Source organism: Polyodon spathula, chromosome 7, assembly GCF_017654505.1.
Source record: "Polyodon spathula isolate WHYD16114869_AA chromosome 7, ASM1765450v1, whole genome shotgun sequence".
In the NCBI taxonomy this organism is placed as follows: Eukaryota; Metazoa; Chordata; class Actinopteri; order Acipenseriformes; family Polyodontidae; genus Polyodon; species Polyodon spathula.
This window is the reverse complement of record NC_054540.1, coordinates 54,768,764-54,791,243: the sequence shown is the minus strand read 5'-3', so window position 1 is coordinate 54,791,243 and position 22,480 is coordinate 54,768,764. Positions and strand designations below refer to the sequence as shown.

The 22,480-nt window shown below is 40.7% G+C and overlaps 4 protein-coding genes and 1 non-coding gene across 5 annotated transcripts; 2 read left to right on the top strand and 3 right to left on the bottom strand.

Annotated features, from left to right (window-relative positions):
* The first annotated feature begins 1,568 nt into the window (after positions 1–1,568).
* On the top strand, positions 1,569–3,636 carry LOC121317919 (ankyrin repeat domain-containing protein SOWAHC-like). Its single transcript, XM_041254015.1, has one exon. The coding sequence runs from the start codon at positions 2,493–2,495 to the stop codon at positions 3,627–3,629; it is 1,137 nt and encodes a 378-aa protein (XP_041109949.1). The 5' UTR covers positions 1,569–2,492; the 3' UTR covers positions 3,630–3,636.
* A 1,780-nt stretch (positions 3,637–5,416) lies between these two features.
* Positions 5,417–8,283, bottom strand: LOC121318836 (60S ribosomal protein L39). The gene is made up of 3 exons (XM_041255936.1): positions 8,199–8,283; positions 7,299–7,402; positions 5,417–5,628 (listed from the first exon to the last, which is right to left on the bottom strand). Exons 1-3 carry the CDS (start codon positions 8,199–8,201, stop codon positions 5,580–5,582), a joined length of 156 nt encoding a protein of 51 aa, XP_041111870.1. The 5' UTR covers positions 8,202–8,283; the 3' UTR covers positions 5,417–5,579.
* On the bottom strand, positions 5,936–6,071 carry LOC121319065. The gene has a single exon (XR_005950651.1). It is a non-coding gene; the product is annotated as a small nucleolar RNA SNORA69 (small nucleolar RNA).
* Positions 8,284–10,019: 1,736 nt separating the features above from the next.
* On the bottom strand, positions 10,020–14,790 carry LOC121318835 (regulator of nonsense transcripts 3B-like). Its single transcript, XM_041255934.1, has 10 exons — positions 14,586–14,790; positions 13,975–14,081; positions 13,375–13,481; positions 13,164–13,262; positions 12,934–13,044; positions 12,755–12,801; positions 12,350–12,517; positions 11,887–12,047; positions 11,243–11,564; positions 10,020–11,148 (listed from the first exon to the last, which is right to left on the bottom strand). The coding sequence occupies exons 1-10, from the start codon at positions 14,697–14,699 to the stop codon at positions 11,014–11,016; spliced, it is 1,371 nt and encodes a 456-aa protein (XP_041111868.1). The 5' UTR covers positions 14,700–14,790; the 3' UTR covers positions 10,020–11,013.
* A 416-nt stretch (positions 14,791–15,206) lies between these two features.
* LOC121317918 (NADH dehydrogenase [ubiquinone] 1 alpha subcomplex subunit 1-like) lies at positions 15,207–16,358 on the top strand. Its single transcript, XM_041254014.1, has 3 exons — positions 15,207–15,477; positions 15,917–16,006; positions 16,241–16,358. Exons 1-3 carry the CDS (start codon positions 15,376–15,378, stop codon positions 16,259–16,261), a joined length of 213 nt encoding a protein of 70 aa, XP_041109948.1. The 5' UTR covers positions 15,207–15,375; the 3' UTR covers positions 16,262–16,358.
* The last annotated feature ends 6,122 nt before the right edge of the window (positions 16,359–22,480 follow it).

Genomic DNA, 22,480 nt, shown 5'->3' with positions numbered 1-22,480 from the left:
TTGTAAATACTGCAGCGTGATCATAGCTGTGATTGTAATTGAACAATACTGCAATGCAGTTGTAATTGATTGAAAGAGTGGGGCTATTGCATCACTCAGAGGCAATTGTAATTATTCATACAGAAACTTAGCAAGAAAGAGGTCGTTCAGTGACGTCATCAGCAAGCCTGACGTTATCTCGCTGTATCACGATGTGTCGTAGTATTTGAGTTATCAGGAAATAAGTTTTCTTATAAAGGTAAAAACCTGTTTGTCTGAATGGCAAAACAATTTCTCTGAACACGACCTGATCTGACAGGAAGCTGCTTTGGTGTTTGTCTTTGTTCAGAATCAGTTTCTTTGCATTTTACAGCTAAAATGTACGTCAGATAGGAAAACCGCGTGCTGATAAGCTGACCTAGAACTGTCGTGATGCAACAGGCTTGTTTGTGTGACAGACTATGTCCTTTTCAACCACGAGGCCCGACTTCTGTTAAATTGTTGGTTTTTTTTTTTACAAATTACTTCGAAAGGATGTGCAGTCCAACTGTAATTTCTGCCACTTCTGCAACTGTGTGTTAGCAAAATGGAAAACCTCTATACAAAATCACTTTTACAGAGGAGACAGAAATTGCAGCTGCACACCCCCTAGTGGTCGTGTTTCAAACAGCTTTCAATAATGTTGTGTGCGTGTGCAGGTTTGTAATTATGAGGGGAACAGCTCTCACTGTACTGCAAGCTACACGTTACAGGTTACCGTGACATCTGTACGGCTCATGCACTTCTGTAACATGACTGGTTTTATTATTATTATTATTATTATTATTATTATTATTATTATTATTATTATTAAGAAACCTTCAGTAAAAAGAAAGCTAACGGGTTTTATTATTTCAGATCAGGGCCGGCTACGTTTCTTTTTAATGGCAGGGTTTGGATGTTAATTACCAAGCTCTGCTTTTACATTTGACTGAGTTAGAGACTGTGAATGTGTGCGATGCAGGAATGGTCTCGCTGTTTGTATAGAAACGTCGAGAGTGTGGACTCCCGTTTTAAACAGCGTGAGAACATGATGAGCGGTGCTGTATTAGACATCATTACACTGAGTTTTTCAAACGCACATTTAAAAACATTTCAGTCCCTATTAATCACGTTTCTTTAATCTTATATTAGAGTGCTCATATAGAATGAACGTACACAATACTGGCTTATATATATATATATATATATATATATATATATATATATATATATATTATATATATATATATATATATACAGACTGAAAAACCTTCTTGAAATGACTCGTGAGTTAATGAACTATAGAAGTCAGTTATGTTTAATCTTTTCACAATTCACATGTTCAATCAGGGTTATGTGTTAAGTGTTTCAGTCGGTAGTGTTGTGCTAAAAACGTTACGTGACCTTCAGGTCCCGTTGGCATGCAGTAACTTTGCACCTTGTTGAGTTAATTAACACAGTTGGTGGAACTTTCTTTATCTTTCAAGACCAAACTCGAATGACGCTGTTTTAAAGCCTCTTGAGCAAAGGCAGCTGAATATTTTTTGTGAAGGAGGAGCGTTTGGAAAGACAAATTACTGGGTGAGCAGTTTGAACTGGACTGGAGACGGGAGTGCGCTCTTGTGCGCGTTTTCCTGGAATGAAAAATGAAGACACTGCTGAAGACCGGACAAAGAAACTCAGCACGGCATAAACAGATGCTTAGAAATGCAAGTCACACACTGTACTATACAATGCGGAGGCACTGGCACTTCATCACACTGTCTGCGTGGGATTGATTTAAACAAAGAGGGGTAGAGTAAAGCAGGGGGAGCACGTGTAACATGTTGCAGAGAATGTATATACAGAAAAACGTGTAGTAGAGAATGCATATACAGAAAAACGTGTAGCAGAGAATGTATATACAGAAAAACGTGTAGCAGAGAATGTATATACAGAAAAACGCGTAGCAGAGAATGCATATACAGAAAAACGTGTAGCAGAGAATGTATATACAGAAAAACGTGTAGCAGAGAATGTATATACAGAAAAACTGTAGCAGGGAATGTATATACAGCCTACTCTTCTGCTCAGTTTCATATCGTTGCATTTCTGTTTTTAACCAACATGTGGAAAGAGGAACAGAGGTCAGATGGGTGGTGCTCGTTGTTTCTTTTAAGAAAACATCATCACAATTTCATCAACACTTCCTCAGCTAGCGTGTCTCGCTATTCGGTAGATCAACAGTGGGACATTTGGTCTGCACTCTGGCCTCTGCTTGGTTGATTATTTTATTATAGAAAAAAAAAAAAAAAAAAAAAAAACAGATGTTTTACAATTTTCTTTTTCTTTGCCCGACAGAAGAAGTGAAGACGAAGAAAAAAAAAATCCTCTGATCTTTTGACTGGACGATTTACACACTGGGGAAAAGGGGGACTTCCATATTTGGAAGAGAAGCTCCTTATCATACAAGGGCCATCAGCCTACAGGAAAGGAGGAGTATCGCTCAAAATATGTATGACAGCGCAAGTGGCTCCGAACCGGCAGATGCAATCGGTAGAAGCGGTGTTTTAGATTCTCTTCAGGAAAGGTCGGCATTGCTGAAGGAGGGGGCGGATCCAGAATGCGGTTTACTAAATATGAGAGACTCCTGCGTCCCAGTGAAAGGCACGTCTGGAGACTTCAGCCTAAGCCAGCAGCCTTCGCCCAGGTTCAGCACTAGACCGCTGCCTGCTCCCTCGCGTAGAGAGAAGTTACAGAGGCAGTCCAAAGTGAAGGAGACAGATGGAGGTGGCAGCGGTGCAACCGGCCGGTGCATCTCACAGAAACTACCGTGCGAAGCGGCAGACAAATACACCCTGACGCCAGCGATGAGGAAAAAATATTTAAAAGAGCTCTTTTTGAACAACGGTTTGCACAGTGGGTTGGGGAGCATACTGCAGTCGTCTAAGAGCTGCAGCGTGAAAGGGGACCCTGACAACGATCCGGACCTCGATTCGACTAACGAGGAAAATAACAACCGCGCGTTTCTGGCCCTGGATCCCGTGGAGCACGCCTGGATGCTGTCTGTAGTCGATGGGAATTACGATACCATCGTCGAGTTTTTATCCGAGGACCCCAGTTTGCTGACTAAACGGGATTTTGTGACAGGATTTACAGTTATCCACTGGTTGGCCAAACACGGGAAGCACGAAACATTGATACACCTGATGAGGTTTGCAGAAAGCAAGGACTTCCCTGTGAATATTAACCTGAGAGCCAGCGGGGGTCTCACCCCGCTGCATGTCGCCACAATGCACGGGCAGGACATGATGGTTAAAATCCTTGTGGGGGCATACAACGCCGATGTTGATGCCAGGGATTACAATGGAAAGAAAGCCTGGCAGTATCTGAAAAGAAACGCGCCCGCCGAATTAAGAGAGCTCACTGGGGCAATGGTTGAAGAGACTGGGAGCATTGGGTACCACAATGTGAATAACAACGGGACAGGCGGAGCGCACTATTGCGTCTCTGAAACTACCGGAGACAAGCTAGATATTTCAGTCAAGAAAAGCGAGACCACCCGGTTCAGCTCTTTCCAGCTGCGCTGCCTATCTTTCTTTTCGTTCCGAAACACAGGCCCAATAAATTATGTGGGGTCCGCTGACTGAAGCACGGGGGGGGGGGGGGGGGGAAGTAAGCAGTGTTGATTATATCACGAAGAGCATGCATAGATTTTATTCACACATTAAGAGGTACTTCAGAACTACTGTAACACATTATTTACAGCATTGTCAATCAAAACTCCGTAGATGTTGCATTTACGTATGTTTTATCTTGTAAATATTATCTAACTATATATATATATACACACACACACCAAATGGTTTGTTTTTTTAACAAAAATAACATGATAATTTTATGGTGGTTGATTTGCTAGTATGTACAGCTGTTAAAATATAGAAATATCAATATATGTATATTCTTTCAAATATTATAAATTGCACTTTTGTTGTAAAACCAAATGTTTTCTATAGAGTCCAGAACTGCAGCACCGTGTGTGTCTGTGCGTTTTCATGACACGCAGTGCTGTTGAAGTGTTACTGCAGTCCGATGGTGCCTTGTCTGTGGAATTAATTAAACACAAATCTCATGTCTGTTGTATTGCTGTGCATTACTCATTTCAGTGTAGTTATTTCATTTCTGCCGACCAGCGCAATAATAATACAATTACTCTGGAGTTCAACTGATATTTGTATTGGAGCTGAGAGGAATATGCATTATCAGAACTATAATGTAACGTTGCTAAGCAACCAATGTTAATGAGAACAGGCTGGCTTTTCAGGAATCACTTCGCTGTAAGAAAGCCAAATTTTTAGGTTTATTTCGTAGAGAAAGAAAATTAAAAACACAGGTCATTATACAGAGGAACTTTGAAACCCAGTGAAATGCCAGCCTGATTTGAGTGCTACAGCAGGCGTGGCGTCTGGAGGACTGTGCTGGCCATGTTTTAACTTGATTAATTGAACTAGTGAAAGGTAGAGAGGAGCAGTAGTATACACTGGACTGACTGGCTGAATGGTTCCACCTCCCTCTTGTGGAAATTCAGAAGCAGCTGCTTCTTGTTAATTTCATCACCAGTCAAAGCCAACAAACCTACCAATGTTTACAAGTTCTCATGGTTCTGGAATGAAGCTTATAAATATAAGCTTAACACACGCAAGCTTGTGAAATCCATTGAGGGCCCTCAATCCAAAAGCCCCTTTCCTTCCAGCATTCAATAGATCAGGCAGTTAACACAAGGGCAGGGCTTCCCACCAGATCCTGAGGACCTGTGTCTTCTGGTTTTCATTCCAACTGAGCTCTCAATTACTTATCTAGACCCCTAATTTAACTTAAGCAAATTATGTATAATTATGCCTTTGTTCTCAGCTCTCAAAAAAGTTGCAGAGTTCAAGTTTCTTCTAAAATGGTAAAGCTAACTTGAAATCTGCAACTGTTAGAGGTCAGTGGGAAGACCCATGGGGTCCCCAGGACCAGGGTTGGGAAGCCCTGCATTACCACTGCTCTGAACACGATTCAGTTCTTTGGAAAGAAGGTTCATTCAGGTCTGGAGAGTGACAAGTAATGTATTCCCACGGCAGGCTGAGTCAACACACATGGCTCAGAGCAAAAAGAGATCACAGATGCACAGGATCAAAAGCATACACATTTAAGTTTGCTAGTGATTCTCCATGTGTTTAAACGGTAAGCCTTACTGTAGGTGGACACTATTACTACTCAAGACCACAGTGCTTGAGCTCATCTTACCATGCACCCGAGGACAGCAACACCTGGCAAATAGTCATGCTTGAAATTGGATACAAACTACTGCCAGTAACAAATGCACTTTAAGCAATAAATACAGTTCTAGATTAGAAGAACCGTTTTCACTAAAAACAGTCACATCAGTCTTTGATTTTTCCAATTCTCACTTTTATTGAGCACAAACTATCAAGAGTATCTGTACAAAAGAGAGGCAGTCCCGATACTGGCAACATGGCTTCTCTCCTGGGATTCCACAGAGAGGAGTCTTTGCAGGGTGGATGTGTGGTGATGTCATCAAGCAGCAGGCGCTAGTTCTACAAGCCCAGCTTGGTCCTTCTCCAGTGTCTCCTCTTGGAGTTATACCTGGAGCAAAACAAAGGATCAGCTTGTTAATACATGGAATGACCCTTAAAAGTGTTGTACAAAAAGCCATTTCACTCTGCCTATAGTTTTTATCTAAAAGGACTACACTAGCCCTATTAAAATTGATTTCATATGAAATTACAAAACTAAACTTGCATACGGCAAACTGTAGTATCCCATTTAAACAGAAATCCTGACTAGGCGTCACTAACTGTACAACGTCAAATGTTTGTAAAATCTCTTGTATACATTCCCACTACAAATTACAATCCCAATTCTCTGAAATGACACCTGGAACAGTTTGTTTTTTTGTAGCTGCCACAAAGAATGAGCATCACCACAAGCAGGGTGAAGTCAGTAAGAAATTGACAGCAGCACTTTACTCTGAGCAGGTTAATGTCAGTCCTCCCACAGAATGAAGCACTGTAATTGCAGCCTGCTTTAATAGCTTCCCAGCAACAAGCAAGACAAATACATCTCCAGTAAACACAGAGCTTAATATAATGTGGGCTAAACATTCCTAATGAACACAAGCATGTGCATGTGCAAGGTACTGCACGCAGGAAATAAAAATGTACATTATAAATATCATATGGGAGATATTGAAATTGGAGAAGGAATCTATGAAAAAGACCTAGGAGTTTTTGTTGACTCAGAAATGTCTTCATCTAGACAATGTGGGGAAGCTATAAAAAAGGCTAACAAGATGCTCGGATACATTGTGAAAAGTGTTGAATTTAAATCAAGGGAAGTAATGTTAAAACTGTACAATGCACTAGTAAGACCTCATCTTGAATATTGTGTTCAGTTCTGGTCACCTCGCTATAAAAAAGATATTGCTGCTCTAGAAAGAGTGCAAAGAAGAGCGACCTGAATTATTCCGGGCTTAAAAGGCATGTCATATGCAAACAGGCTAAAAGAATTGAATCTGTTCAGTCTTGAACAAAGAAGACTACGTGGCGACCTAATTCAAGCATTCAAAATTCTAAAAGGTATTGACAGTGTCGACCCAAGGGACTTTTTCAGCCTGAAAAAAGAAACAAGGACCAGGGGTCACAAATGGAGTTTAGAAAAAGGGGCATTCAGAACAGAAAATAGGAGACACTTTTTTACACAGAGAATTGTGAGGGTCTGGAATCAACTCCCCAGTAATGTTGTTGAAGCTGACACCCTGGGATCCTTCAAGAAGCTGCTTGATGAGATTTTGGGATCAATAAGCTACTAACAACCAAACGAGCAAGATGGGCCGAATGGCCTCCTCTCGTTTGTAAACTTTCTTATGTTCTTATAAGCCACTGGCTGATTTGTCTGGCACTAAATGCTCCTGGAGCATTCACACTAGCATCGGTTTTATAGAGAACGCTCATTTTTAAAATCACAGCAGGGCTATGTTGCAATTGTGCATTCAGATAGACTAATGTTGGGAAGGTTTGCAATTTCAGTTTGGGGAGAGGTGTGCCGATACTACTGAAAGCATGGGTGTTACTGATGCCTGCGCCCCTGCACTAAGCAAGAACATGTTTTTTTTTTAAAAAAAAAAGAAGAATCTAACTGGTCCCTAGCTCCCAGTTCAGATAAAATGAACAGGTGCTTCACAAACGTTATAGAAAGTACTGCATTGGTCCACATGGCACAAACACTGCTGTCCTGCTAGAGTATATAACGCTCACCTGATCTTGTTGCCAGTTTTCATTCGAATCCACTGTGGAATTGGCCTGTTCTGCTTCTGCTTTTTCGCTAGGAAGCGCTTGATCTTGAAGGTCTTGTGGGATGACTAGGAGACAAAAAGATACAAGATTTGCATGCAGGTCTCGGTTTTACAAAAAAACACCTTTCAGGTATAACTTAAAGCATACGTTAATATTTACAAGCCTTCAGTTTCAATTGAAACAATGCAGCTATGGAAATAACCTTCCAGCGCACTGGTGCGTCTCAGTGAAAACACCACTGAAACACGGAATGGCTCAAACTGCTATGGAACAGAAGTCTATCTTCCAGCCCTGAAATATGGTTAGTATACTGAAGTCATTCAAATCAGACAGTTATAAAATTACTAACACACGTTTACTGTATTTTGATCGTCTGCCAAACAAACACCAGCACCCTTAATCACACCTCACGCATTGCCACTGTGTTCACACGTCAACAGCAGGAGTGGTTTTCGCGCACTGAAATCCGATTTATCCCAAAAGTTTAATCAAATAATGTCACAAGCAAAGGGGGCGACTTATCAGGAAACAACGGGGGCTCCTAAATCATCGTCTCTTGAAATTGTAATTTTGCGCTCCATTTAAAACCGGTGCAGTTAATTCCTGTGCTAAAGCACACAACAGTAACACGTTCAGGGGAAACTATAATCACAGGCTACTGCACAAAGCGAGAGGGACCCGATTCAAGACCATCCAGAACCGGGACTGAGGAAAACAATCCGAGCGGTTCTGTTCTCGCTTTGACGCTTTTTGTTAAAATAACACGATCTCTGGTTGCCTAAACGTCTAAACACTTTATTTTCAGAGGCTTAAGCTTGTTTTTGTATATGAATAGAAAGGATGTTTAAAGATTTTCCCTACCATAGTGAAACCCGCAACCCTTTCACCACAATGGCGGATGGCAAAGAGAGAGACCTCTGGGAAAGGCTAGAGGTTAATGTTCGCACAGCAGGCTGTGGGAGAAGCTTCCATATCAGAGCGCCACCCAGTGGATCCAGCGAGCCATTAGGTGAACACTTCGTGGGAACAGCGTGTCGTGCACAGTGCCGTGAAAAAATATTTGCCACCCCTCGTCTGATTTTCTGCATTTTTGCATATTTCTGACACAATGTTATCAGATCTTCAACCAAAATCTAATATTAGATAAAATGGACCCTGAGTGAACAAATAACACAACATTGATATTTATTAAATTTATTTATTAAAGTTATGCAACTCCCAATGCCCCCGTGTGAAAAAGTAATCACCCCCTTACACTCAATAATTGGTTACGCCACCTTTAGCAGCAATAACTGCAACCAAACGCTTCCTGTAGTTATTGATCAGTCTCTCACAGCGCCGTGGAGGAATTTTGGCCCACTCCTTCATGCAGAACTGCTTCAACTCAGTGACATTTGAGGGTTTGAGCATAAACTGCTTGTTTCAGGTCCTGCCACAACATCTCAATGGGGTTTAGGTCTGGACTTTGACTAGGACATTCCAAAACTTATTTTCTTGTTCTTCAACCATTCTGATGTACACTTACTTATTTATTTCAGATAATTGTCTTGCTGCATGACTCAACTACGTTTCAGCAGAATTCATGGTTCATTCAATGAAGGCAAGTCGTCCAGGTGCTGATGCAGCAAAGCATCCCCAAATCATGACACTACCACCACCATGCCTGACTGTTGGTATGAGGGTCTTACTGTGGAATGCAGTGTTTGGTTTTCGCCAGACATAACAGGGCCCATGTTGGCCAAAAAAGTTCCACTTTTGACTCATCTGTCCATAGAACATTGTTCCAGAACTCTTGAGGATCATCCAGGTGCTTTTTGGCAAACTTGATATGAGCATTCATGTTCTTCTTAGTGAGCAGTGGTTTCCTCCTTGCTACTCTGCCATGAATCCCATTTTTTCCCAGTGTCTTTCTGATGGTGGAGTCACGAACACTGACCTTAGCCGAGGCGAGAGAGGCCTGCAGTTTCCTGGATGTTGTTCTAAGGTTCTTTGTGACTTCCTGGATGATTTTATGCCTTGCTCTTGGAGAGATTTTGGCAGGACGGCCACTCCTGGGAAGATTCACTACTGTGCCAAACCTTCTCCATTTGGACAATATGGCTCTGACTGCGGTTTGGTGGAACCCCAGAGCCTTAGACATGGCTTTGTAACCCTTTCCAGACTGATAGGCATCAACAACTTTTTATCAGAGGTCTTCAGGAATTTCTTTTAATTGTGGCTTGATGTGCTGACAACTTCACTCTGATGGTAATGGCCAAAGTTAGTCAGATTTATATTGGGCAATGCTGGCCCAAATCAGGCCTGATTGTTAACCAAAGTATTCAAACAGCTGACCCTAAATATCCCTTTAATTGGGTTGAGTTAACTAGGGCAATAACTAAAAATTGCATGCTTGATTACCTTGCATACCAAACAAATGAAAGAAGCACCAAACTTTGGTGTCATTTTTTTCTCTAACTCCCTCTGTATACTACTACAACCCACAAGAAGATCTGACCAAAGTCAATGTGAAAAATGTGCAAAAATGCAGAAAATCATGGCACTGTATGTTGTGAAATTGTATTTCTACTGTGTACTTCATACTGTCTTTCCACAGCCACGTTTATTTCAAAGTGAGGCAGTATTGCCTGCTTACAGAAGAAATAACAAAACTTACTTTTCACAATCTACAGGAAGCCAAACTTGTTTGCTGAACAGTTTTATTAAAATGGCTTAGACAAGACTTACAGTTGTACACAGAGCTCAAGCACACATGTGGGAAATAACAAAACACCACATTCCAGGATTACATTAATTATTTACACCTTCTAAACCGTAAATAACAGTAGTGATAAATCCAGTGTCATGCTGTAGATGGTGTTTGAGGAGATGGGTTATGCTGGGCACTAAATAAGAACTGATGGTGCACTGGTCAGCATGAAAACTCCTTTTGTATTAAACAACTGTATACTTGTGTATTCAGCAATGCAAAAAGAATGTGTTTAGTATACAGCATTGTTTTTGATCTTCAAAGCTTCAATGTGTAAAAATGAACACGCTTGAATTGACGAATGGATTTAAAATATGCAATTGCTTAAATATGTATGAATAAATTCAGAAACCACCCTATTTATATTTTCCAGACAGCAGTTTTGATTTAAAAAGTCTTGTGATGGGAAAAACACACTCTAAGATATAAGGAAATGGGTAAGGCCACAGGTTGAGAAGTTGCATCAGCCAGGCTTATCCTGAACATAGTTTCAGGTACTGATCAAACACTAAATGCAAAGTGGAGACCGAGAAAAATGCAACTAAAGGTGATAAACTAGGCAGGTGTAAGAAGTTTTATTCTTACAGTATCCTACGTGGGCTCTGTTCTTGCAAACCAATAAAGGATGCAAAGCATGTTTTGCTTTCTCAGATAAGAACCGCACTGTTGTATCTATATATCCAGCTCTGTGCCTCATTAAGGTCACTTCAGGCTCGCTTGATCCCTGCATGCTTTGGCTTCTCATACTGCCCCGGCAGTTCAGCACTTTGACAGGGAGGCTTCCCTGGTTTACTCAACAGCACTGTCTGTTTCTCCCCACAAATACTGGAAGGAAGCAAGTAGCAGATGATGCCAGGCACTGCTGCAGCGCATGCTCTGTTGCCAGGCTGCCTTGATGTCAGGGAACCTCCCTCCTCATCTTTGCTGTCATTCTTCTCCTTTCTCTTGAGGGGTCTTGGTCTCCCCTTCAGGTGTCTGCTCTTCACCCGGAGACTCTGCACTGGCAGGTACGCGGCCGCGGTTTCGTGCTCCAGGCTGGTACAGCTGTATGGCTGGCCGATCCTGCAGTACAAGAGTCATGCAGATGAGTCAGCAGTCTGTACAATAGTACTACATTTGTAGAAAGCGTTCCGAGTCAAGGTAAGCCCTTACTTACCTTGTTTCTCAAACGGTCCCTCTTGCTGGGCCCATCCTTCTTCTCCTCCTTGGCTGATCTTTCAGGCTTGTCTGCATTGGATGTGGAGTCCGCGGCACTGTCGATTTTCTTCTCCCACACGCGGTCTTTCTCTTTCTTTACTTCCTCGTCTCGTCTCCTGTACGTGTTTTCAGGGTCGTGTCGATCCCTCCTCCGGCGCCGCTCCTCGTCCTGGCGCCTCATCCGTTCCTTCTCCCTCTGACGTCTCTCTCTTTCCTTCTCCCTTTCTCTGTCTCGCTCAAAGTCTCTGTCTCTATAATCTTTTCGACTTTCCTCTTCTATCCTGCAGTGACCAAAAAAGTAAAAGCAGTATTAAAATAAAACACCTCTCCAGAAAATGACTAATTGTAACTTGCTCATTAAGCAGTTGTGGAACAAATAAGGTTTGCAAGTTTTCTGTGTCTCCATACTAAGAGTCAGCAGTCCTACTTGTAACAAGGCTAAGGCATCAGCTTTCAGGACTGTAGCTAGCTGCAGGCTTATCGGCTTCATTTAAAAACAGGCTGACCATTCTGCACCAAGAGCTGAAGGCACACAATGAAAAACACACACCTCTCTGATGGAACCACCTTTACAAAACCCCAATGCAAGCACTCCACACTCACTTCCTTCCTTTTTCATCCCGGTGTGCACTCTCCTGACGTTTCTTCAGCTCAGCCCCTGTAAAGGGCTTGTCATCCTTTATCCTCTCTTTTTCCAGTTTCTTTGGTTTCTCTTTTACTTTGTCCGAGTCAAGATCATCTCCTTTTTCTGGCTTCCTCAGGAGCTATGAAGGGAGAGCATGATTTTGTTTCTTTCAATCTCACTTACATATACACTAAAATAATTAGACATTTAATTTGTTTTCTTTCAATAACAAGTGGGCTGCCAATAAGAGAAGTTAAATCAGTTTCTAGCAAACTATTTTTATATTAAGATCTGTTAATATTATTACACTTGGAAACTGAACACAATTCCGGCTGTTCTCCCTGCAAGAAACGAAAATGACTTACCTGGTAAACTAAAAAGCTATGTTAAGCAGGGCAAACAGAAGACAGCAGTAACACACAAGTGCTACCTGGACTGTACCTTAATTTTTGGCTCTTCTTTAGATTTTTCACCTCCTTTTCTGTGCTTTTCAGTCTCTTTGCGTTTCCTCCGGTCCTCCTCCCTCCATTTCCTGCGGTCCTCATCCCGAAGCCTCTTCCTTTCCAGCTCCCTCCTCCTCCTCTCCTCTCGCTTCTCCTCCCTTACTCTCTGAAGCAAGAAAAAAATCCACACAGCAAGAAGCAGCGAGGCAATGTTATCAAGTAGTGAATGGACACAATATTAAACTAGTACATTCAGAGAGCCAAGAGAGGTTATTCAGGGCACCACTGAAAAGTGTTATATATCATGCTTCTTGGGTATTTTTGAGTTTTGTATCTTCACAATAAAAATCTCCAGATATATATAGGCTTATGTTTTATTAGAATCACATTAAAATATATTTACCTGTTTGTTTTTCAGAAAGTCCAGAAGTGGAGTAGTTTTCTTTGCAGCTAAAAAAAACAGAAATAAGGTTGTTAAATGTATTTAAACGAAGCAAACGGCGTGTGACCTGAACACAAACCCAGCTTGCACAGACTCTCACCATTTTACAGGGACTGTTTGTTTTTTCAGAGTGAACGCACCTTCTAGTTCTTTGGTTTTGGCCTCTATTTCTTCAAGGAGAGTTTCGGGAGTAGAAGTTAATTTTTCTTCATCTCCATTGTAGATGTCCAAGAACTTCTTATAGTCTGGGTCTGGAGGGAAAAAAAAAGGAAGGGTATTGAAAGAAAATAGAAAAATCACCCTGCATCTCATGAGTTAATCACTTTATACAGGAGATCAAATAGAGAAAATGAGTCTCCAAGTACTGTACCTTCTTCAATCGTTCCAGCTTTGGCATCCTTCTTTTTGCTCTTCTTTTTGGCAATTTTCTGAAAAGGTGCAAACTCCACAACAGCTGGGTACTCCTGGCCTGTTGCAATGAAATCAATAATTAGGAAAATAGAGCCTCAATGAGGATTATTAGATATTTCTACTGAAATATCAACAACGCATTAGAATCCCAAATACCAAAATGGCTGTACCTCTGTTATCAATGAATACATAGCCATCAAATCGATCTCTAAACAAAACAATGTCTTCTTGGTTTTTGAAATTGATATAGGCCCTGGAAAACAGATGTGGGTACAGGCTGTGAAGAGAGAAAAACAATACTGTTAGCATTAAGTGTCTTTGTATTGGGCCTGATCTAGCTAACATCTAGGAATTCAATAAACTTATTACTATTATTATTATTAGCGATCCACAGTGCTTAACTAAACCTATTTATCATTGAGGTCGTAACCTCCTTTATATGAATGCTAAACGCTACAGCATGACTAACACAGATAAGCACCATGCTTTGATTAAAGAATGTAATAAAATTGATACTTGTAATATTGATCTATTTTTAACCTTGAACTAAAACGTTTCTAAACTCTTCCTATACTTTAATAACTGGTGCAGTGCATACTGCAATTCGACTTGTTACACATTAGTGAGCAGCTCTATTCAAACTATGTGAATTAGAAGCGAATTAAATAAAGTGTTCTCTGAAGTGGTCACATTGTAACCTTTAATTTGCAGGCAGGAATTGTTTGCATCACTTCGTATTCAATACACAGTACCGGTAATGTGATGTTCACCTTGTATCATTGGCAAAAAACTCCACATAATCCACCTCGGGGAGGGGCTCCAGCTGCTCCTCCAGCTGCTCTTTCGTCAAACTGGGAGGAAGGCGTCGGATAACAATCTGCCAGGCAAAAGAAAAGTCATACTTACTCAATAACATCAAAAATGAAAAACACGGGGCCATTCAACCACGGCGACTACCGTCGGGGTAACTTCATTATGAACACTTAACATTCACAAAGTCACTTTACCGAAAAATGATTAGCAAATCATATTAAACAAAAAACAGTAGATAATGATCACCGACAGTAGCCAGTTTACAGCTGTAGCTTGGGCAGGGGTAAAGGGTTCTGAATCAAGTGTGTTTTTGCACTAAGCAGGTGAAGAAATGCTACCTGTGGTTCAAATCGAAAAAGACAACACCAGAGACGCAACTCTCCCAGTGGCATGAGAGCATATGTCATGTCTTCATATTGAAAGAAAGAATAGTTTGCTTTTAATTTACAGTAACACCGCGGCATGCATCATTTCGTTGAAAGAAACGCTGGAATATATGAGTTCCGCCAGTCTCAGTTTAGCCAAGGCCTGTGCCAGCCCTTCCCACTTGACGACTGGGACTCTCTACCTTGGTCAGGATCTCTTTCTTGTCTTTGCTGGGCTTCTCACACTTTTCGGTCTCGTCATAGCTGGCGTCCTCGATCTTCTCCCTCGGCCTGGCGTTCTCTTTATCCTCTTTCATGATCCTCTTTCCTCTTGCTGCAGGTTTTCGTGTAATATTCAAGCCGCTGCGACGGCGACCCAACTTTCCGCTGGCGAGGGCTGGTGTTGTGAGCGACACCTCTCTCTGATTGGTTAGACCAGCGGCGTTGGGTTAAGCTATCGCGAGATTTCTTGCTATCAACGCTGCTTAATTGTACTGTGTTGCGGCAGGTCAATAAACAAGGCAATTTATTATCTTTGGGACAAACTTTTTATTTGTATTATTAGACAGCACTTTAATCACTTCTTTATTATTATTATTATTATTATTATTATTATTATTATTATTATATATTTCAAATATTTCAATTTCATTTTTATAGTTTCTTTCACTCTTACATTTGCAATTGGAAGGATATGTGACAGTAAAGAATATGCAATGTATTTTTTTTTTTTTTAAGTGCACACGGTGTTAGGTGTGCTCTCGTCTTCCAGCTCAGCAGGTGGCGCTGCTGTTGTATTAGACCCGTTTCTGGTTTTATCCCGAGCAGCGGAAGAACCGGTTTCTGTGTCGGAAGTGTGTGAGGAGAGAGTGACCCCCAGGATACGCGCAGAGGGGAGCAGGGGTAGAAACGCGGTTCCGTGACGTCATTCCTTAATATTATTATTATCACTGTTGTTATTTTAAAACACGAAATCCGGAGAACGACCCGATCATGTGGTATGAAATCCTGCCCGGTCTTGCCATTATGACAGTCTGTATGGTGATCCCTGGAGTCGCCACGGCTCAGATTCACAAGTTCACAAACGGGGGCAAGGTAAGTGTTTTTGTCAGAAAAATTAGCATTTTCTTTACCTGCACCATCATTCTCAGATCATGTTGTCATACACAGATACACGAAGCGCAGTAGCAGGGTGCACAGTGCAATAGGTTGTGAATACAGTGCTAGTACACATTAGTCTAAATGTTAGAAGTTAGCAGTCTGTCGACTTTCTGAAATGCTTTCCTCGACAGCACAACAGTACTGTAAAGTCTTGCATGATCTGCAGGGTGCTAAGATACCGGGTTGCTTAATTTAGGTAGCTGGACTCGCTTCCTGAACTCGAAAGCAAACAGGAACACAGTATGGTCATAAATGTACCGAGTGAGCCACTCGCTTTGACCTCTTTTTTGTTTCAATGTTAGACTTATACAATTATACAATTCGTTTGTTGTTATACAATGGCAGTACACCTTTTCTCTCTGTTTGTGTGCAGGAGAAGAGAATTGCTCGGTACCCGTACCAGTGGTACCTGATGGAGAGAGATAAGAGAATATCTGGGCATGGCGTGCATCACAAATCAAAGGTTAGATTTCAAGTGGTCATGATCTCAAGGCTTATATTTCAGTACAGTGCATTAAACATTCTTTCATTTTGTGGTTTACAATCGCGATTAAGACAAATAACAGAGACTCGTGTTTCACCGACCATCACTCCTATGCATTTCCTTTCATGGAGCAAACGCGGTCTGCTTAGACAGCAGCTGAGCAATGCACACCTAACTCCACACTTACACCTGTATTTATCATTTCATCAACAGGGACTGGAAAACATTGACTGAAGAGCCGTGGCGCTGCTGCTCTGGATGTGTTCTTGCTGTTGCATTTAATCACGATGGTGCACGTTGTACATTAATAAATGTATATATAATGTGTGAACAGTTTGTCCTGAGGTGCTTGTGTGCCTTTCCAGAACTCCGTCCCATAAGTTAGAACACAACAACGTTTTTGGCTATTTTTTTTTTTTATTTCCTGAAACGCTGATTGGCGGACGCAATTGTTATTGGTAACGGTGTCACGGGAAATAAGTTAGCTGTGAAATAAGTTAGCGTTTGCCTTTTGAGCCTTTCTACGCATGCGCGAATCTTAGACCTTAGACTCCATTTGTATATTTTTTTGAGAAACGAAAACAAGTTTTGCATTGCAGATAGTTTTTTTTTTTTTTTGTTTAAATATGTTGTCATCTAATTTATCGAAGTGTATTGCAGCCATTTTTATTTTAAAGATTACATTTATCATAATGTATATTTACGTTTCATTTGTATTTATAAATACATTTTATCTTCAGGAAATCTGCTTGCTATATTTTTGTTTATTTTAACATAACTAAATATTTAAAAAACATAACTTTGTCGGTATAATTTATTTAAAATCACTACTTGCCAAGTGTGTATTTCCTTTAAAAAATGTCGTTCGTGGACATGTCATATACTGTGGGGTAAGAATACGTTTTAGTAAGTGTTTATGTAAGCTCACTTTAACAGTTATATTATTTCATTTTCAATTGCTGGGTGACTTTGAATCTTTTAGATAAATTGAGTTGGAAAGTGGGTACAAACACTTTAGGGAATAATGTTTTTGACGTTGTAATCAAGTCTACGTGGGATCTCTAAACCTGTTAATATAGAAAACGTACACGTTTTTAGTTGAAGGTAGTGTTTTAAGTTGTATATATAATTTGAGAAACACACAAAACGATTGGCTTTCTATACATACCGTCCTAAAGTGCAGTTACATTATATGTATGAACATCTGTAATCCTAGTACTCGCACAGCAGCAAATACTGTACTAATAATTCAGATAGCTCTCCAATTTAATGCAGTACCCTGCGCAAATCTCTCATCCTCACTTCTGCAATGAAAGTCCCAACTCACCAGTCGTTATATTTCAGGAAAGACAAAACGTCATCTCACACAGGTTATGGTGTAAGAGTGAACAGGGGAAGGAGGGATATGTTTACCGAAGGTGTGGTTTAATTCCATGCTGGAGGTTTTTTAGGAATATATCATTACCAGTGTCATTCATATGGACAGCACCACACCTAGAAATCCCAACCTGATTTAATTGCAGGATGCCGAATTGCATCCCCTTACAAAATCCAAAATTACGTTGTCCACCCAGTTACGTGTTTTTTTTGGTTGTTGTTGGTTTATTTATTTATTTATTTATTTTATTTTTTGGCGATGCCTTTACATCTTTCCGAAGACGTGGCTGGGTGATGCACGAAAAATAATGCATCTAATGGATTTTTCTCTTTCGCTAATACTAAACACATTGGAAACAGAGCAGTAACGGTCTCTTCTGAATAAAAGCACAGACAGAAAGTCGACGGCTTAACCATGCCTTTAAGCTCTAAGATTCGTGCAGGCGTAGAAAGGCTCAAAAGGCAAACGCTAATTTATTTCCCGCGACAACGATATCAAAGCTTAAATAATGCTGCTTTTTAAACTTAAATTTGGCACTTCCCAACCTAAAGGTTTGCAAATATATGTCAATGAAAATACTGAATAGGTGCACCGACCAGCAAAATATACTTAAGTCTCCTCTTTATTGTACAGGAGTAAATGTATATAAACTGTTACAGCTTATAAGTAAATAGAATGTGGTTTTAAATCAAACGAATGTGTTGATTGAGAGTACCTAATAGTTAAATAACACATAGGGTAATCAGTTATGTGTTTGTCAGCAGATCTGTTGTGTGCTTCCCATTGTTGTGACTATGAATTGAAAACTGAGCAACCTGACAGCATCTCCTCTCCTAATTTCTTGGTGTGTCTCAGTATTGTAAATAATCAAACAAAGATCCAATAACTTACAAGTTGGACTTGTGTGTCCTAAATATATACAAATTACAACATCCTTACAACACATCATGGTTTTATTCCCACTTCACAAGCCTATCTTTCCCAATGACTTTCTCCATTATGTCTGAAGAGGTCACTTTCTTTATGCAAGACACCATGTGAGAATGCTGAAAAGGAGATTAGAAAGTCTGTCATGCAAAACTCTGTTAAGAGAGTGTGGATTGTCTGTAACCAGATGCAGAACAAAGTTTCCTCTCTGATAGTGTGTTATACTAATACAGTCGTGTGTGTGTGTGTGTGTGTGTGTGTGTGAACAAGAAATGGAATGCAAAAAATAACCAATCCTTCTTGATTTCAAATATACTTCTTTATTCAGCACTGCTTGCATTCTGCAAACCAGCAATTACACAATATAGGTTGTTTGGTATTGTTAATTCAGCAAGGAAATACAAAACATGCAAAAGGTATATATCATTGTATATAATATGTATAGACTTGCACATTATACATGTGCTTTGATGGCTATCTGTTGGTTTCACTGGCGGCTAAAGTCATGTGCTGCTTATCCTGAGATCAGGGAAGGAACTGGTTGGATCAAAGTCCTGCAACGGAATCCTCTGGAAGTGCTAATGTTGTCGATCCCTGAGGTAAAGGTAATGTAGCTACAGTCCTAGGTTTAAGCACTTCACACTTTCAAACCTGGGACTTCTAAACCAAACGCAGGCAGCCAGTCTGCCATATCAGAACAATGTAAGTGGATCATTCCGACTGGAGCTTGGCTCTGATGTGAGACCATTTCAGGGATGGAAATAAGACTTCCATTGCATAGCAGTTTGATCCATTACTGTTTTTTCTGTGAGTTTGTTACCTATATACCGTGGCTAATCAAGCTTATAGGAAAACCTGGAATGTGTGAAACGGCTATGCAATAAGAGTCTTATCTCCATCCCTGCATTCAGGCCTGGATCAAATACAAATTATGAGGAGGCCATAACAATCATAAAAGTATAGGTGTGTCAGACTGAATTGAGCACCCAGGATCTTATTAACCAAGACACAATGATACTCAGAACCTATCACTGCTAATATTGTAATATATAACTGTTCCTACAGTATGCATTAAAAAACAAAAATATGAAATTACTTAAAGCATAATTAAAATCAATATTAAAGTGCTGCAATACACATGCTAACATGAAGCACCTCGCTGGCAATAGCTAGGGTGTTTGGTTTAGGTTGTATCCAGGAAGAGTTAGGCTGCAAAGCAGGAGCTGCTGTCTATCTGGAACACAGCAATGTCAGTAGGAGACTGGACAGAAGCACCAGCCGACCTTCCCCAGTCTCGGCAGCACGCCCTGATTAGGAATTTCAAACAAAAGTTCTGTTAGGACCACTTAATATGAGTGTGTATTTTAAATGGAGAGATACCATTATGCGATGGAAATCTGTGAAAACACTTCAATCAGAATGCACCAGACAACTTTTTAAGAAAGTGCTTTTTTTTTTTTTTCTGAAAGCACCTCATTACTGTCATAAAAGTCTGCTTTCTCACCTCTTAACATTTCGGATTTCACATTCAGCCAGTAAACCTGGTGGTTCTGTGCCACAGTAGCCCTGTAAAAATATAGATAGCATCTTCAACTCAACAAATATTTTTCTTTACCGAAACTGTCATCATTTTTAGCAGGCATGTGTATGTCTGAAATATGCATGAACATTAACAAAGGTTACAGTGATAGGTCACATAATAAAAAATCTATGGTTTTGCCTATTGGTTTTGCATGTTCTAAACAACCCTATGTAGAACCATGAACCTTCCTTCTGGTACTTTTATAAAATGATATAAAATAATGTTCAATATTTTCACCATATTGGAAACCCTAATCTGAAGCCTAAAACACTTACACAAACTGGATGCTGCTTTTACTGGAGCTCAGACTCCACACATACACTGTCTCCTTGTTCTTGGGATTAGTGTTTGCGTGAGTGATTTCGCCTTGTGGGTTCCCCGAACACTGCAGCACAATCAACAGGAATCATTATTACAAAACTCTGGAGATGAAGACAATGTAATGCTACTTGATACAGAAACGTTTGGCTACTGCTTCTGAGTAATTGCACACATGCTTGTGCACTTTTATGTGCGTGCTGCTTATCTGAAGTGCTTAAATATTAACGATGATTTCAGCAAACTCAATAATTCCATGTTGTGCACTTCTATACTTTATATACACGTGTGCAGTTTTTGAAAGTAAGAGTTGTGCAGACCTACCTCGAAGAATTTGGTGTTTTCTGGGGGCACCTGCCACGAACCCAGAGCATTGGTACTGCCAGGCGCTAATGGTACTAATCCGGACCCTGGATCCTAACTGAAAGAACCATTCACAGGGAGAGGAGAATCCCTTTTCAGGGAACGTTTTCTTATGCCCTACATATCCATGTGCGTGTATCCCCTTCCCTTGCAAGCATTCTGTGTGGCTCTTACAGAAACAGCTTGTCTGTTAATGTGCGTCTACTGTGAGTTCAGGAGCTCCTCTTCGGTTCTTATTGCCTGACATGTGTTATGTAGGCTAATTCTTTCTAATTGCTAGCACCATCTAATGCACATCAGTGCATTGTCAGCCAAACAAAGGGAATTCAGATTGGCTGATCTCTAGACGGATCTGTCTCTTACTTCTGTAAAGGTGACCTAGCCTGTGTTACACAGACAGACAACTGGAGCCTCAGAGCCGCCTAGGAAAGCACCTGAACACACTGCAGATTTCTTTGTTTCGTATGGGGGTTGGGGTGGGTGTTGGACTGAGAAATCACATCAGAACAGGGAAATCAATGCCTATGCCAGCTGCGGTATCGAAACAGCGGGTTTGCAGAAAACAAATCCAGTTTGAAAAGTGAGAAAAGCAACGTCAAGCAAATCCATTGCTCACAGTCAGGATCTGCTGCTGGTTTCACAACCCGGAATCAAAGATGATACAGCAAAAAGTGGCTCTCAATTTACACTTGGTTTAATCACGTGACTGTTGCCCAACCCAGTATTTGTTGTGAAAATGGAAACATGTTAAGCATTTTGTCAGCGTCTTTAAATGTGCATTATTTTGAAAAACGCCTACGAGCATCTACAAGGCCTTATGTTGCTTAATTAGTAAGATTCATGTTATTATTCTGCCAGTTCCTTTCACAACTCCCAACAATACACAGGATCCTTTGTGACTGTCTGCTTGAGTAAAATCTATGGAAATCAGTCCCATTAGAATCAATTTTTCCCATTATTCAAGCAATTTGAAGAGGAAAGGGAATGCCTTTTAAACACAAGGTCACGCGGTGCGTGTGTTTTAATCCCTACACAGATGGATTGATGGAAGGACGTGATGTTTTTTCAATGTTATGATGGAAGTGGGTAGTTCTGTGGTTATGGCAGAGGAGTATGTTCTTGGAACTCGATAGAATTGTATGGGAAGGTTTAATTGGGCTACTGGAACATGAACAGTTTTGTGAGCTGCAGTTATACAAAGGTTTGGTGCAGATCTGCACCCAAAAGGCATATCTCTTGTTGAAGTGTGTCCTGTTGTAGGGTCGCAAGATAAAGTGCATAGATGTTCAGAGACAATCAATCACACCGATCGTTGCATCAAAGGTTTATTGCAGTGGTCATCAAAATACAGAGCGCTCCGGAGAATAACAGTCACTTCATCAGTAGCTAGTGTATTCTGCCGGGGTAAAGCACATACATGGGTTATATAGTTTCTACATAAAATTCCCTGCACCTATCAGGATTTGGCACTCAGCAGACAATTCAACCATCCCTACCCCCTAAACTCATATACTCAGCCAATAGAGGATAGCTGTGGGGCATGATTGCCACCTCCGTTGCGGTTGTTATGTTCACTTCAGCCTGGAATTTATGACCTAGCAAGCAAGCAGGCATTGCCCTTCTTCTACCATCCCCCCACTGCCCCTGGACATCTGACCCAACCTAATGGTGTACTGAAACATTCTACCCTTCCCCCCTCCTTTCACAAATTCCTCACTAAACATTGTAAAACCGCACCCAAATGATCATTGGTTGATCAAGTTATAATATTTGGTTCCTTCACTGTTTACCTGAATAAGATCGAGGGTCCAGTTTTCATCACTGGCTTGTGGTGATCTCTTTTATGCTATTGTTCCAGTCTCTTTCATCTCGCTGTGAGCAGTAA

Coding starts and splice junctions, on each gene's coding strand:
- LOC121317919 (XM_041254015.1), top strand. CDS start 2,493: ATGTATGACAGCGCAAGTGGCTCCGAACCGGCAGATGCAATCGGTAGA.
- LOC121318836 (XM_041255936.1), bottom strand. Junction 5,629..7,298: donor AAAACTGGCAACAAGATCAG/GTGAGCGTTATA, acceptor GTTTTGCTCCAG/GTATAACTCCAAGAGGAGAC.
- LOC121318835 (XM_041255934.1), bottom strand. CDS start 14,699: ATGAAAGAGGATAAAGAGAACGCCAGGCCGAGGGAGAAGATCGAGGAC. Junction 13,482..13,974: donor TTTTTTGCCAATGATACAAG/GTGAACATCACA, acceptor CTCTCTTCACAG/CCTGTACCCACATCTGTTTT. Junction 12,048..12,349: donor AAGAAGAGCCAAAAATTAAG/GTACAGTCCAGG, acceptor CTCCCTTCATAG/CTCCTGAGGAAGCCAGAAAA.
- LOC121317918 (XM_041254014.1), top strand. CDS start 15,376: ATGTGGTATGAAATCCTGCCCGGTCTTGCCATTATGACAGTCTGTATG. Junction 15,478..15,916: donor AGTTCACAAACGGGGGCAAG/GTAAGTGTTTTT, acceptor GTTTGTGTGCAG/GAGAAGAGAATTGCTCGGTA. Junction 16,007..16,240: donor GCGTGCATCACAAATCAAAG/GTTAGATTTCAA, acceptor TTTCATCAACAG/GGACTGGAAAACATTGACTG.